Source organism: Colobus angolensis, unplaced genomic scaffold, assembly GCF_000951035.1.
Source record: "Colobus angolensis palliatus isolate OR3802 unplaced genomic scaffold, Cang.pa_1.0 Scaffold4, whole genome shotgun sequence".
NCBI lineage: Eukaryota > Metazoa > Chordata > Mammalia > Primates > Cercopithecidae > Colobus > Colobus angolensis.
In genome coordinates this window covers 4,962,413-4,979,891 of record NW_012117376.1, presented here as the reverse complement: position 1 = coordinate 4,979,891, position 17,479 = coordinate 4,962,413, and the positions used below count along the sequence as shown (strand labels likewise).

The 17,479-nt window shown below is 38.4% G+C and overlaps 1 protein-coding gene across 1 annotated transcript in view; it reads right to left on the bottom strand.

Moving 5' to 3' along the window:
* KIAA0319L (KIAA0319-like ortholog) overlaps positions 1 to 17,479 on the bottom strand; it is a 137,850-nt gene that overhangs the window by 45,162 nt on the left and 75,209 nt on the right. The window contains exon 4 of the mRNA XM_011955345.1: positions 1,941 to 2,187. Coding sequence (XP_011810735.1) covers positions 1,941 to 2,187 — 247 coding nt within the window. The remainder of the gene's footprint in view (positions 1 to 1,940; positions 2,188 to 17,479) is intronic.

Sequence of the window (17,479 nt, the reverse complement as noted above, 5' to 3'; positions counted from 1 at the left end):
GCTCTGTCGCCCAGGCTGGAGTGCAGTGGCTGGATCTCAGCTCACTGCAACCTCCACCTCTCGGGTTCACGCCATTCTCCCGTCTCAGCCTCCTGAGTAGCTGGGACCACAGGTGCCCGCCACCTTGCCCGGCTAATTTTTTTTTGTATTTTTAGTAGAGAGGGGGTTTCACCGTGTTAGCCAGGATGGTCTCGATCTCCTGACCTCGTGATCCGCCCGTCTCGGCCTCCCAAAATGCTGGGATTACAGGCTTGAGCCACCGCGCCCGGCCTAATCTACTTCTTAATAATGGCTTTAAAAATAAAGATGCTTCTCCAAGACACTGGTCTGAGCAAAAAAAATTTCTTGAGTAATATCCTACAAGGACAGGCAACCAAAGCGAAAATGGACAAATGGGATCACATCAAGTTAAAAAGCTTCCGCACAGCAAAGGAAACAATCAACAAAGTGAAGATACAACCCACAGAATGGGAGAAAATGTCTGCAAACTCCCCATTTGACAAGGGATTAATAACCAGAATATAGAAGGAGCTCAAACAACTCCACAGGAAAAAAATTTAATAATCCAATTTTAAAATGGGCAAAAGATTTGAACAGATATTTCTCAAAAGAAGACATACAAATGGCAAACAGGCATATGAAAAGGTTCTCAACATCACTGAACATCAGAGAAATGCAAATAAAAACTACAATGAGATATCATCTTACCCCAGTTAAAATGGCTTATATACAAAAAACAGGCAATAACAAATGCTGGTGAGGATGTGGAGAAAAGGGAACCCTCGTACACTATTGGTGGGAATGTAAATTAGTACAACCACTATGGAGAACAGTTTGGAGGTTCCTCAAAAAAATAAAAATAGAGCTACCATATGATTCAGTAATCCCACTGCTGGGTCTATACCCAAAAGAAAGGAAATCAGTGTACTGAAGAGGTGTCTGCACTCCCATGTTTGCAGCACTGTTCACAACAGCTACACTTTGGAAGCAACCTAAGTGCCCATCAACAGATGAATGAATAAAGAAAATGTGGTGCTTATATACAATGGAGTACTACTCAGCCATAAAAAAGAATGAAATCTTGTCATTTACAACAACATGGATGGAACTAGAGGTCATTATGTTAAGCGAATAAGCCAGGCACAGACAAACACTGCTTGTTCTCACTTATTTGTGGAATCTAAAAATCAAAACAACTTAACTCATGGAGATAGAGAGTAATGGTTAGATAGATGGATGGTTACAGAGGCTGGGAAGGGTAGTGTGGGGGTAAGGGGGTGGTGGTTAATGAGTACAAAAGCTAGAAAGAACAAGTAAGACCTAGTATTTGATAGCACAACAGGGTGACTATAGTCAATAATATTTTAATTGCACATTTTAAAATAACTAAAAGAATATAACTGGATTGTTTGTAACACAAAGGATAAAGGCTTGAAGGGATGGATACTTCATTTTACATGATGTGATTATTACACATTGCATGTCTGCATTAAAACATCTCATGTATCCCATATATGTATACAACTACTATATACCCACAAAAGTTAAGTTTTAAAAATAAATAAAAATAAAAATAAAGATGCCGTAAAAATGAGAGACCTACAACCAGACTTTCAGAAGGTAAGCAAGTACACTGATGCAAATCTCCTCCCCAGCAGGCTCTCATTGATCACTTGAACGTTATACTTAATTGAATCTTGTGCCTTTAAGTCATAGTAGAATCTGGATCTGTGAAAATTCGCCTCGTAAACTTCCGTAAGCTGGAGGCCTGCTGAGGAAAGGCTCTAGAGCCCCCAGTCCATAACTGCAGGGGCACTGACAGAATTGTTTTTCTCTAACACACAGTATTCTAGTTATGCCTCCCTTCATTCCTCTAAAAGGGAATACTTTGATCAGATGTTCTACTTTCCCCTTCTATCTCCAAGAGCAAAGGTCTTTACCTGGGTACGGTGCTGAGGTGCTCTGGAAAGAGGCCTGGGGGGTAGGGGTAGCATAACTGTGGGAGGGAGCGACTGGCTGGGGGACAGCAATCTGGGTTTTCTCAGAACTTTTCACTTGCTGAGTGCTGGGCATAGTAGCAAGACCCTCTGATATTTCAGGTTGTGCTGATATGTTCTTTAGCCCACCAGACAGCTCTGCAGTCAGGTCTGTGGTTAGGGGACTGGACATTGTAATCGCCTTGTGGACCTAAAGAAATAAAAAAAACTAATTTGAGTAGGTGAAAGTTACACAATTTTTCAGGTTATGTCTCATGAAACAATAGTATATTAAATGTTTTCTTGAAAAATGCAAAAATGTCAAAAATATTACAGAAATTAATCTCACCACCCAAATAAAAGTGGTATTAAATGTTGAGATAAATCTTCTGAGTTTTTTTCCTAGCCAAAGAGTTTTGTTTAAAACAAAATAGTAATTTTCTGCATTCTAAGTGTGCTGGAAAAGCAAAACAATGTATACTTTTACCCTGTTAACATTTCTATTCAATCTTTCTACAAATACTTATTGAGTACCTATTATGAAATAGTCCTTATGGATCCAAAATATAAATAAAACTAATCATTGTGCTCAACAGTAGGGGAGAGAGAACTGAAAGCATAATAAGTCAAAATAGTAAATACACCAGCTAGGCATGGGGGCTCACGCCTGTACTCCCAACACTTTGGGAGGCCAAGAGAGGAGACCACTTGAACCCAGGAGTTCAAGACCAGCCTTGGCAATATGGCAAGACCCTGTCTCTACAAAACATAAAAAATTAGCTGGGCATGGTGGCCATGACTGTGGTCCCAGCTACTTGGGAGGATGAGGTGGGAGAATTGCTTGAGCCTGGGAGGTCAAGGCTGCAGTAAACCGTGATCATGTCACTGTACTCTAGCTTGGGTGACAGAACAAGACCTTGTCTCAAAAAGAAAAAAAAAGTAAATATACCGATAAATGTTTATAATGAGCCAAAAAAAAAAAAACACACACACAAGCTAAAATTACTTAATCCATCTCTCTTTGAGGGAGAAAGGGTATGGAAAAGAATGATTTTTTTTTTTATTATTAAAGGAAAAGGCTTCCTGAAGGAGAAGAGCCCTAAGCTGAGTTTTAGAGGGTAAACAATTGTTTATTAGACAAAAGGCAGAGGACAGAGAATGAGTGTAGGCACAAGACATGAAATTAACATAGTCTGTCTTGGGAACTGACAGCCATAAGCAAAGTGAGAGGCAAAAGTAATAGAAGATGAGCTGGAAAGACAGAGGCAAGGACCAGATGGAAAAAAGCATTAAATGTTATTTTAAGAAACTAAGTAATGGTAAGCAATTTAAGGGTGTATGCAAGGTATGCAAGGAAGTAACAAGGTCGGGTTTCTGTCTTACAAGTTATTTCTTAGCATATGGGTTTGAAGAAGTAAGGCAATAGTGAGAATATCACTTAGAAGAGTACTGCTTTCATCCAAATGAGAAACAATGAGTGGCCAAACAAGGGTGGTGGTATGGATTTTTTAAAAATCAGATTCAGCCTGGTGTGGTGTCTCACACCTGTAATTCCAGCACTTTGGGAGACCATGGCAGGTGGAACATTTGAGGTCAGGAGTTTGAGGACCAGCCTGACCAACATGATGAAACCCCGTCTCTACTAAAAATACAAAATTTAGCTGGGCCTGGTGGTACATGCCTGTAGTCCCAGCTACTTGGGAGGCTGAGGCACAAGAATCACTTGAACCCGAGAGGAGGTGGAGGCTGCAGTGAGCAGATATCATGCCACTGCACCTCAGCCCAGGCGACAGAGTGAGGCAGTCTCAAAAAAAAAAAAAAATCAAATTGGTTGAAATATAACTCACATAAAATAAACTACACACATTTCAAGTATATAAGGTCAATGTTTTGACAAATGTATATACCCATGTAACCACAATTAAGAGAGAACATTTCTATCAGTCCCCAAAATTCATTCATGCCCCTTTATAATAAATCCCTGTCTCCATCTCTAGGCTCAGGCAATCACTGATTTGTTTGCTGTCAAAGTGAGATTAGTTTGGGTTTTCTTGTATTTCACATAAAAGGAAGCATATACATACTACTTTTGTTTCTGGCTTTCACTCAACATGTTTTTGAAACTCATTCATGATATTGTGCATATCAATAGTACATTCTTTTTTATTACTGAGTAGTTTTCCATTATAGAAATACACAAATTTGTTTTACATTTATCTACTGATGGGATTTTAAGTTGTTTTCCGTTCTTAGTTATAAAAGCTGCTATGAATGTTTAAGTATACATGTTTCTGTAAACATGTGTTTTAATTTATCTTAGGTAAATACTGAGGAGAATTGCCAGTTACACGTAAGTATATGTTTGAACACGTACTTTGTAAGAACTTTGTAAGAAACTGTGAGCTGTTACCCAAAGTGGCTGTACATTTTATATTTCTACCAGCAACATACAAGAGTTCCAGTTGCTCTACAACTTCACCAACACTTGGTAGTCCCGGTCTTTTTATTTTTTGTCATTCTAGTGGTTATAAAGTGATATATCACTGATGACTTTCCTGATGACTAATAACATTGAACATATTTTCATGTGCTTATGTGACCATTTTTTCTTTGAAGAGGCAAAGAAGTAAAGTTTATCCAAATTTTTACCCCCCCTTTTTAAAGCTTTATTAGGTATAACTGACATATAATAAATTGAACATGCATAAACTGTACAATTTGATAAATTTTGATGTATGTATACACATTTGAAACCATCAGTACAATCAAGCTAATGCATATCCATCACTTCCAAAGATTCCTCATGCTCCTTTGTAATGCCTTCTCCTCCCCACCCTAAGTAACCATTCTCTGCTTTCTGTTTCTTTGGTTTCTGAAATGGAGTCTCGCTCTGTTGCCCAGGCTGGAGTGCAGTGGTGCAATCTCGGCTCACTGCAAGCTCCACCTCCCAGGTTCACGTCATTCTCCCGCCTCAGCCTCCTGAGTAGCTGGGACTACAGGTGCCCGCCACCATGCCCAGCTAATTTTTTGTATTTTTAGTTGAGACGGAGTTTCACCATGTTGGTCAGGATGGTCTCGATCTCCTGACCTCGTGATCCACTCGCCTCGGCCTCACTAAGTGCTGGGATTATAGGCGTGAGCCACCGCGCTCAGCCTGCTTTCTGTTTCCATAGTTTGCACTTCCTAGAAGGTTCTATAAATGGAATCACAAAGTAAGTATTCTTTTTTTTGAGGGGGGTAGTCTGGCTTATTTCACTCAGCAAAATTATTTTGTATGAATAACAAAACATACACAAAATGTTATATATGCAAAATGTTTTGTGTATCAATAATTCATTCCTTAGCATTGCTAAGTAGTTTTCTGCTTTATAAATATACTATAATTTGTTTAGTACCACCACCAGTGTATTTCAATTATCATACAACCTTGACAGAATTTGGTGTGGAAATCCTTTTAATTTTAGCCGTTCTAGAGGTATGTAGTGGCATCTCACTGTGGTCATAATTTACATTTTCCTAGTGATTAGTGATGTTGAACATCTTTTTATGTATTTATCAGACACTTGTATAACCTCTTTGATGGACTATGTTCAAATCTTTTGCCTGCTTTTTAAAATGGGTTACTAGTTTTCTAATCAGGTTACAAAAGCTCATTTATTTCTATAAATGAGTCCTTTGTCAGACACATAATTTGCAAATGTCTTCTCAGCCTGTACCTTGCTTTTTCATTTTGTTAGTGTTAGTTTTTCATTAACAAAAATTCATAATTTTGATAAGCTCAATTTATCATTTGTTTCTTTTACAGTTCATGCTTTCAGTGACATGGCTAAGAAATCTTTGACAAACCAAGATCACAAAAACATTCTCCTGTGTTCTCTTCCGTAAGTTTTATAGCTTTTAGTCTTAAATTTAGATCTATGATCTGTTTTGAGTTGATTTTCCTGTAGAGGTAAGGGTCAAGGTTCACATTTTTACATATCATTATCTAACTGTTGTAGCACTATTTGTTGAAAAGATTACCCCCTTCCCCACTGAACTGCACTGACACATCAATTGACCATATATATGTGGGTCTATTTCTGGACTCTATATTATGTTCCATTAACTTAGTCTAGTTTTATGCCAACACCACTCCCTTGATTACTGTGGCTATATAGTAAGTCTTCTAGCTAGATAGTTTAAGTCCTCCAACTTTGTTGTTCTTTTTCAAAATCATTTTGATCATTCTAGATCCCAATCTGTATAACATGGTTATATTTGCTTCCTAGAGCCGCCATAATGAATTACTGTAAACTTCGTGGCTTAAAACAATAGAAATTCATTCTCTCACAGTTCTGGAGGCCAGAAGTCTGAAACCAAGATGTTGGCAGGCCATACTGCCTCTGAAGGCCCTAGAGGAGAATCTTTCTTTGCCTCTTCTAGCTCCCAGAGGCTCTTAGCATTCCTTGGTTTGTGGCAACATAACTCTACTCTTCATGTGGCCTTCTTCCATGTCCGTGTAGATGGACCCAAAGCTCCCTTTCCTATCTCTTGTATAAAGACACCAGTCATTGTATTAAGGGCCCACCCTAAATACAGGATGATTTCACCTGGAGATTCTCAACTAATTACATCTGCCAAGACCCTATTCCCAAATAAGGTCACATGCTGAGAGGGGGAGGGGAGGACATCAGTCAATCCATTACAGCGGTATCTCTCTTCATTTGCTTATTTCTCAAATTCCTCTCAGCAGAGTTTTGTAGTTTTCAGTATACAGTTTTTGCACATGTTTTGTTAAGTTTATGCCTAAGTATTTCATGGCTTTGGTGTTACACATTTTTTAAAACTTCAAGCTAGGTATGGTGGCGCACACCTAGAGTTCCAGCTATTTGAGAGGCTGAGGGAGGACTGCTTGAACCCAGAAGTTCAAGGCCAGCCTAGGCAACATAATGGGACCCCTATCTCTAAAATAAATAAATAATAAAACTTCAATTCCCAATTATTTATTGCTAATATAGAAACACAAGTGATTTCTGTATATTGACCTTATATCCTACAATCTTGCTAACTTTACTTAACAGTGGCTTTTATGTAGATTCTTTAGAATTTTCTAGAAATAATCCAATCATCTGTGAATAAAGGCAGTTTTGCTTCTTTACTTCTAATCTCTATTTCTTTCATTTCTTCTTGCATTATAATTGGCTAGGACCTCTACTACAATGTTGACCAAAAGTGGTTAGAGCCACTTCCCTATTTGTTAAGTAACTGTCATCTCATTTTCCTTTAAACCTTTGAACACAATTTAATTTTTTAATCATATTTTTTAACAGCTGCTTTGAAGTCTCTGCTAAATCTAATAGCTGGGTCTATTCAGAAATCATTTCTATTAATGACTTTTTTCCACTGAGCATGAGCCACACCTTCCTGATTTTTCCTTGCATGTCTCATAATATCTGGTTGAAAACTAGAGGTTTCAGATAATCTACTGGAGTAGCTATCGATTGTTTTATTTATCTGATGGGCTGTTGACTGTTTTTAATAACTTGCCTGTACTTAAACTGCAGAATCTAATTCTCCCATAGTATGTTGCCACTGATGCTCTGCTCAGTTTTTGTTTTTATTTTTATTTTGGCCTGGCTTTCTAGGGTGGCCTGTGCCTGCGTAGTCAGACAATGATCTGGGCAGGGGTTGTTCATAGACCTCAAACCCATAAAGTTTTGCCATCTGCCAATCTATCTGTGTACTGCCTGAGGAATGGATTCAAAGTTACAGCCAGTTCTCAAGTCCCCCTTAATTTTTACTTTTTATTGGGTTCCCTTGGGTCCCTCCTGCACATGCAGGTAACTTCCCAATCAGCCAGAGATATGCAGAGAGCTTATCTTAGCCCTTCTATGGCTCTCTTATTTTCAAGATCTTCCCATTTAGTTTCTGGCAGGTCCACCACCTACTCCAACAGGAGATTCTCTCCATTCATTCTCAACCAAGTTTGCCACTTTTAGTTGGCAAAGCTGTGAGTTTTCACCTGTCCCACATTAAGTCTACCCCTCTGGCAGAAAATTTGCTAGTGTTTTTTTGTTGTTGTTGTTTTGTTTTTTTTTCCTTTTCAGTTGAGATGGGGGTCTCACTATATTGAGTTCCAGGCTGGTTGGAACTCCTGAGCTCAAGCAGTCCTTCCACCGCAGCCTCCCCTGTAGCTGAAATTACAGGCATGTGCCACTGCACTCTGGCCCCTTAAGATGCTAGTTTTCATATTCAGCCACACAATGGTAAAATTACAATTCTTGTCACCAGAGCTGAGTAACGGAGGTAAGGACAGATGGGAAACACTCCAAGACCACAGACTTCCACTGTACCTACTCAAAGTATTACCAGCCTTTCAAGAATAAATTCTTAGGCTGGAGTGTCGTGGCTCAAGCCAGCGCTTTGAGATGCCGAGGCAGGAGGATCGATTGAACCCAGGAGTTTTTCAAGAACCTAGGCAATAGTGAGACCCTGTGTCTACAAAAAATAGAAAAAGTTAGTTGGGTGTGGTGGTGTACACTTGTAATCCCAGCTATCTGGGAGGCTGCTTCTACTTTATTTCTAGATATGTTAAAAATATTTGGTTTTAACCATTTTGCCCAGTTTTATACTTATTTTTTACATGAAAACTACAGATCCCTTCTTGCTGCCGTTTTGTAAGCCCTCTTGTTTCTATTTTCCCATTGTTAATATCTCTTTTTTGAAATTCCTCATATGTTTACTCACTGAAACTATTTTCTGGCCCAATACAGTAGCGCACACCTGTAATTCTAGCACACTGGGAGGCCGAGTTGGGAGGATCGCTCAAGGCCAGAAGTTCAAGACCAGCCTGCACAACACAGCAAGACCTCATTTCTAAAAAAAAAAAAAAAAAAAAAAAATTGTAATTAGCTGGGGTGGCAGGATCGCCTGATCCCATGAGTTTGAGGCTACAGTAAGCCAAGATAGTATGACTGCACTCTAGCCTGGGCAACAGAATGAGACCCAAAAAAACAAAAACAAAACAAACATTTTCCTTTAATTATGTGAACATACACATGATAGCTACTTTGAAGCCTGACTACTAACTCCAACATCTGAGTCAACTTGGAGCCACTTTCTATTAACTGCCTTTTTTCCCTGAGTATGGATCACCCTTTTCCTGTTCCTGTGCTTGTCTGGTAATTTTTGGTTTAATGTTGGACATTCTGATACATGTAGTGGCTCTGGATTCTACTATATTTTCCTTGGGATTATTGGCAGGGGGGTGGTTTCCTAGTAGACAAATAACCTCCCTGGACTAAACTGTAGACTTTGCTCCTTACAGTGTTCCACAACTGATATCTCTGTGTAGTTCTTACAGCTTTTTTTTTTTTTAAGATAGTCTTGCTCTGTCGCCCAGGGTGGAACACAATGGTGTGATCTCAGCTCACTGCAACCTCTGCCTCCTGGGTTCAAGTGATTCTAATGCCTCAATCTCCCTAGTAGCTGGAATTACAGGCATGCACCACCACACCCAGCCAATTTTTGTATTTTTAGTAGAGACGGGATTTCACCATGTTGGCCAGGCTGGTCTCTAACTCCTGGCCTCAAGTGATCCACCTAGCTCAGCTTCCCAAAGTGCTGGGATTACAGGCATAAGGCACCACGCCCAGCCTGGCCACTACAGGGCTGCCTGTGTAACTGATGATTGACCAAGAATTTGGCCAGAGCTTTTACTCAGATTTGGGGCCTGTTCTCATTGTACTTTCTTTATTTCTGGGGATTCCTCCCTAATTTTTCAGCCTTAAGATTATGTCCACTGATACCTCAAGTCCATAAGACTTCACATATCTGCCACCTGGTTCCCCATGGTTGGAGAATGCATTCAATTTAAAAAAGAAGCAAACTCATGAAGTTCACCTTGTGTAGATTCTGTCTTTCAAAGACAGAACTCGACCTCCCTAATCTCTGCCTTTTTTTTCACCAGGCCTCATGGAGTCTGCCCATGCAGGTGTAGTTTAGAGGTACATCCAGGGATTTTAGCAGAGTTTACAGTCAGGTTATGAGGTTTACCCTCTTCTGTGGTTTTCTTACTTTCAAGCCCTCCTGCTAAATTTTCAGAAGCTTTTTCTATCATGAACTCTGTTTCTGCCACCATAAGAAAGTAAGGCTGGAGTTTTCCACTGCCACTTTCCTCTACTTGTGGGAGTTGTTGAATGCCCTCAGGCAAATTTTTTTTAAGCTGCAAATTCACGATTCTTATCACTCCCAGTTGCCATTTTTCAAAAGTAAGCGCTCCTCTAGCTTCTACCTGCTTTTGGAACCTTTTCAGTTCCTTTTAATACATTTTTTACAGATTTTCTAATATTATCTGTGGGAAGGTTTCAGAGACCACTTCACTCTGCCACCATTACTGGAAATTCCCCCCGTGGGGTGGATTTTAAAATATTAAGAATCTAATATTTGTGGAGCTGTAATAGATCTGGGGTTTGGGGAAGAGTCTGAGGTGACACCCATGTTTCTAGCCTGAGTGATGGACTGACTACAGTAGTGTCAAAAACGAAATAGACTATAGAAGAGCAACTTTAAGGAAATTACAGGAAAGTTATGTTTTAGACAAACTGAAGCTAGAATACCTCTGGGAAATTCAAACAGAAACTAAGACTTGGAATCATGCTCCTAAAGCCATGGGAGTAGATGAACTATGACAGGAAGAACATGTAAATAAAAGAAATAGTAATCAAAAATAAAACATTTAGGAATACAAAGGCTGTAAGGTGATAAAATGACCAACAAAATTGACCAAGAAGGAATCGTCAGGAAGAAGGAAAAGGACCAGGAATGTGTGGTTCCCACAAGAAAGAAGGGACAATTGCAACCAGTATGAAATAATGCAGACAGGGCCAATCAAATAAAGACTGAAAAGAATACACTGCAATCAGCAACTGTGAAGTCACTGGTGACCCTGGCAAGCTTCAGTGGAAACCAAATACCACAGGGCTGAGGATTAGATGTAAGTGAATAAAGACGAGTAGACTACCTTTGATATTTCTAGGTAAAAAGGAAGAAAGACAAATGAATGGTAGCTAAAGATGCAAGGGGACAAGATCAAGGACATATTTGCAAGTATCAAGTTTGAACAATGAGCATCAAGTTCTGAGACTGAAAATTTAATGATAGAGTTGAGTATTATACAAATATTTAGGAGAGGATCTGGGTCCAAACTTGGGAAGTAAATATCAGAGAAGGCTTTCAAAAAGAAGTAAAGCCTGGGAAGAGTCTTGAAGACTAAGTAGTAGTTAGGTAGGTGAATGCCACAAGGTAAAAAAACAAAACAAAAACAAAAACAAAAAAAACATGGTGGACTTTCTGTTCCAGTCGAGATGAAGTAACAGCAAGAAGATTTATCCTCCTGAAAAAAATTTAGAAACCAGACAAAATATATTAAATGATGGCTTTCAAGACACCAGACATCAGGTGATAAAAAACAGTGATCCCTAAGAAATGAAAAACAAGTAAGGTGAACCCTATGACTGCCCCAGCTTACTGTCTAGAAAATGTTTCTGGGCCATGGCACAGAAGAAGAAATCCAAGCACAGACCAGTAGTCTTTAGAGTTGAAGAACTGAGCTGGAAGTCTGGGAAAGAAGAGTGCTATACAGAGACAGAACTCTGAAAATCTGAAGGAGACCCCATTAAGTACTCAAGGGAGTACTGATAATCAGATGTATATGAAGAAACCGCACAGGGCCAGGGGAAAAACTAACCTGTATTCTTTGTTTTGTTTTGTCTGTTTGGGGCTTTTTTTTGAGATGGAGTCTTACTCTGTCACCCAGGCTGGGGTGCAGTGGTGCAATCTCCACTAACTGTAACCTCTGCCTCCCAGGTTCAAGTGATTCTCCTGCCTCAGCCTCCCACGTAGCTGAGATTACAGGCTCCTGCCACTGTGACCAGCTAATTTTTGTATTTTGAGTAGAGAAAGGGTTTTTACCATGTTGGCCAGGTTGGTCTCAAACTCCTGATCTTAAGTCATCTGCCCACCTCAGCCTCCCAAAGTGCTGGGATTACAGGCATGAGCCACTATGCCTGGCTTTTGTTTGTTTCTAAGACAGGGTCTCGTTCTATCACCCAGGCTGGAGTGCGGTGACGTGATCTTGGCTCACTGCAGCCTTGACCTCCCAGGCTGAAGTAATCCTCTTACCTAAGCCCCCCAAGTAGCTTTTGTACTTTTTGCAGAGATGAGGTTTTGCCATGTTGCCCAGGCTGCCCTGTAGTTCTCTTGATTACAGAGAAAAGTACTCAAGTTCAGATGGATAAGAAATAGTACCTCTTCCAAAAAGCTAGAATGGAAAACTTTGTAATTCACAGGGCATCAGTTAAAATACTAATAAATGTCTTGCTTTAGTAGGGTAGAAAAATTAACCCTAGACTAAATGCAGCTCTGGACTCACATGACAAAGCTTAAAAGCAAGGCTCAAAAGTATCACTGTTTGCAAATAATTTAACCACAGCCCAGAACAAAGTTTAAGAATACTCATAGTGATACAAAAATATCCAAAACCCCAGTAGGTAAAATTTACAATGTCTAGCACTTAATCCAAAATAACCAGACATGCAAAGAAGCAGGAAAATAAATACTATCATGAGAAAAAAATGTAAATCAATTAAAACTGATCCAGAAATTATAGAGATGACAGAACTGGTAGATAGGAATATTAAAATAAGTATTATGATTATATTTCTATGTTTAAGAAGTTATAGGAAAGGTTGACTATATTAAGTAGAGATATAAGACATAAAAAAGACTTCATATCAAACTTTTAAGATAAATATTACAATGTTTGATATTAAAGAAAATACACTTGATATGTTTTGGCTCTGTCCCACCCAAATCTCATGTTGAATTGTAATTCCCAATGTTGGGGGAGGAACATAATGGGAGGTGACTGGATCATCAGGGTGGATTTCCCCTTCCTGTTTTCATGATAGTGAGTTCTAATGAGATCTGATGGTTTAAAAGTGTGTAGCACTTCCCACTTGACTCTCTTTCTTTCCTGCTCCACCATGTGAAGACTGTGCCTGCTTCCCCTTTGACTTCCACCATGATTGTTAAGTTTCCTAAGGCGGAATTCCCAGCCATGCTTCCTGTACAGCCTGCACAATTGTGAGTCAACTAAACCTCTTTGCTTCATAAATTACCCAGTCTCACATAGTTCTTTATAGCAATGTGAGAACAGACTAATGCAATACTGTAAGAATTTAATGGCAGATTAAACAATGCAGAAGAAAAGATTAGTAACCTTAAATAATCTCAACAGAAACTATTCAAAATAAAACACAGACAAAAAAAGCTGAAAATAAATGAATGGGGCATCAGCAAACTGTGAAATAAATTCAAGTGGCCAAATATGCTTGTAACTAGAGGTCCCAAAGGGAGAGGGACAGAAAAATATTTGAATAATCATCAATAATTTCCCAAATTTGAAGAAAACTATAAACCCACATTCTAATCCAGATTAAAGTTCAACAAGCTCCAACCACACGAAACATAAAATTATGCCATAGAATAACATAATCAAATCACTTAAAACAGTGGTAAAGAGAAAATTATATAAGCAGCCAGAGAAAAAAGAAACATCATATATGTGGAACAAAGATAAAAACTACAGCAGATATCTCACCTGAAACAATGCAAGCTAGAAGACATTGACATGATATCTTTAAAGTACTGAAAGCAAAAAAATAAACCTGTAGACTTAGATTTGTTTAAACAGGGAAAATATTTTTCAAAGATGAAGGTGGAATAATATAATTTAAGGTAGTTCTTTATAGGTTAAAGACGTATAGTATAAACTCAACAGTAACCACTAGAACTACACAACAAAGAATTATAGTTGTATTAAATTTTTATCACTGTTATAACGAATTACCACAAACTTAGTGGCTTAAACAACACAAATGTATTATCTTATACTTCCATAGAATAGGAATCCAACATAGATCTCACAGGGCTAAAATCGAGGGGTTGACAGGGCCATATTCCCTTCTGGATGATTTAAGGAAGAACCTGTTTCCTTGCATTTTTTAGTTTTTAGAAGCCAGCCACCTTCCTTGGCTCATGGTCCCCTCCCCCATCTGCAGAGGAAGCAGTTTCATGTCTCTGTGTCTTTCTTCCATAGTGACATCTTCTTGCACTTTAAGGACCTTTGTGTTTACACTGGGCCTACAGGAAAAATGCAGGATAATCTTCCTATTTTGAGGTCACCTTATTAGCAGCCTATATTCCATCTGAAACCTTAATTCCTTTTTGCCATGTTATTTAACAGATTCACAGGTTCCTGAGATTATTATGCTGATATCTTTAGGGGCCATTATTCTTTTTTGTTTGTTTGTTTTTTGTTTTTGAGACAGGGTCTTGCTGTGTTGCCCAGGCTGGATGCAATGGTACAATCACGGCTCACTGCAGGCTCAAGTGGTCCTCCTGCCTCAGCCTCCTGAGTAGCTAGGACCACAAGCACATGCCATCACCACCACATTTGGCTAATTTTTTTATAGAGATGGGAGTCTCACTATGTTGCCCAGACTGGTCTCAAACTCCTGTGCTCAAGTGATCCTCCCACCTTCGCCTCCTAAAGTGCTGGGATTATAGGTATGAGACACTGAGCCCAGCCTAATGTGATTATTGATGTGACTGGGTTCAAATCTACCAACTTAGTATTTGCTATTTGTCCAATTTGTTCTTTGTCCATTTTGCCTAGGTTTATGCCTTCCTTTGAATTAATTGTTTTTCAGTCTATGGCCATATCACTCTGAACATACCTGATATTGTCTGAATTAATTGAGTATTTTTCACATTCAATTTTACCTTCTTTGTTGGCTTATTAGTCGTGTTAGGCAGAATGATGGCCCTTACACCAGGCATGGTAGCTGATATCTGTAATCCCAGCACTTTGGGAAGTTGAGATGGGAAGATTCATTGAGCCCAGCAGTTTGAGACCAGCCTGGGCAACACTGTGAAACCTTGTCTTTATAAAAAATTTAAAAATTAGCAGGGCATACTGGTACACTCCTGCAGTCCCAGCTACTCAAGAGGCTGAGGTGGGAGGATAGCTTGAGTTCAGGAAGTCAAGGATGCAGTGAGCCATGACTGCGCTACTGCACTCCAGCCTGGGTGACAGAGTGAGACTCTGTCTCAAAATAATGACAATAATAATAATCACATTAAATGTAAGTGGTCTAACTCCAATTAATCAGCAGAGATTGTCAGACTGGATAAAAGCAATCCATCTATATGCAGCCTATTAGAAATTGACTTTAAATATAAAGACACAAATAGGTTAAAAGTTAAAGGATGGAAGAAGATACATTATGTTAACACTAATCAAAAGTAGCTGAAGTGGCTATATTAATATCAGACAAAATAGATTTCAGAGAAAACAATGTTACCAAAGATAAAGGGAATTGTATCACAATGACGAAGGAGTCAATTCATCAAGAGGAATAACAATCCTAAACATTTACACATCTAATAATAAACTTCAACATACGTCAAGCAAAAGCTGATCAGACAATGAGGAGAAACAGATATATCTACAATTATATTTCATCACCATTCTCTAAATAACTGATGGAAGGAGACAGAAAATAAGTAAGAATATTGAAGATTGAACAACATTAACAAATTTGACCTAACTGACATTTATATTCACCCAACAACAGAATACATATTCAACTGCACATGGGACATTTACCAGGATAGACCATATTATGAGCCATAAAACAGGTGCCAATAAATTCAAAAGGATTCAAGTCATACAATGTTCTCTGGCTACAATGGGATTAAATTACCAATGAATAACACAACAGTATGTAGAAAACTCTCCCAAATATTTAGAAACCACATAACACACTTCTAAATAACCCAAGAGTCAAAGGAGTAGTCAAAATGGAAATTAAAAAGTATTTTGAACTGAATAAAACTGTAACACAAAATATCAAAATTTGTGTGATACAGCTAAAGGCAATACTTAGAGGAAAATTTATAGCACTAAAAATGTCTACATTAGAAAAGAGAGAAGTCTCAAACTAACGACTTCAAATTACATTCTAAGAAAAATAAAATAAAATTACATTCTAAGAAACTAAAAAGGGCAAATGAAATCCAAATTAAGCCAAAGAAATACAATAATAAAGTTTAGTGCAGAAATCAGCTGGGCACAGTGGTTCACACCTGTAATCCCAGCACTTTTGGGAGACCAAGGTGGTGGATCATTTGCAGCCAGGAGTTTGAGACCAACCTGGCCAACATGGTGAAACCCCATCTCTACGAAAAATACAAAAAGTAGCCGGGTGTGGTAGTGCATGCCTGTAGTCCTAGCTACCGAAGAGGCTGCAGTGAATGGAGATTGTGCCACTGCACTCCAGCCTGGGGAAGAGAGCAAGGCTCTCTTTTTTATTTTTTTTTTAACAAAAAAAAAATTAATTAGAGGTCCCAAAGGGAGACAGAAATATATTTGAATAATTGTCAATAATTTCCCAAATTTGAAGAAAACTATAAACCCACATTCTAATCCAGATTAAAGTTCAACAAGCCCCAACCACACGAAACATAAAATTACGCCATAGAATAACATAATTAAATAGCTTAAAACAGTGGTAAGGAGAAAATTATGTAAGCAGTCAGAGAAAAAAGAAATATCATATATGTGGAACAAGATAAAAACTAGAGCAGATATCTCAACTGAAACAATGCAAGCTAGAAGACATTGACATGATATCTTTAAAGCACTGAAAGCAAAAAAATGAACCTGTCAACTTAGATCTGTTTAAACAGGGAAAATATTAAATGTAATATTTAAAAAAAAAAGGATTAGCGCAGAAATCAGTAAAATAGGAAACAGAAAAACAATAGAGGAAAATGAATAAAACCAAACATGGTTCTTTGAGAAACACTAATCAGTCTAATTAGGAGAAATGAGAGAGCAAGAGCCAGAGCAAGAGACAAGAAGACACAAATTACCAGTATCAGGAATGAGACAGATGATACAACTAAAGGTTCTATAGCTGTTAAAAGGACAGTAAGAGACTATAATGAACTTCATGTGAATAAATTTGACTAATGGGATGAAATGCACAAATTTCTTGAAAGACACAATCTGCCAAAGCTCCCTCAAGAAGAAAGAGACAGCCTACATAGCAATGCATCTATCACATAATTGAATTTCTAGTTTAAAACTTTTCACAAAGAAAATTCGAAGTACAGATGGTTCACTGGAGAATTATATTTAACATTTAAGGAATAAATAATACCAATTCCACACAAAACTCCAGAAAACTGAAGAAAAGGAAAAATTTCTCAACTCATTCTATGAGGCCAGTCAATAAACAGATGTAAAATTTCATGACAAAAATTTGATAAATCAAATATAAAAATATATCAAAATAGTAATATCATGACCAGGCCGGATGCGGTGGCTCATGTCTGTAATCCCAGCACTTCGGGAAGCCAAGGTGGGTGGATCACGAGGTCAGGAGTTCAAGACC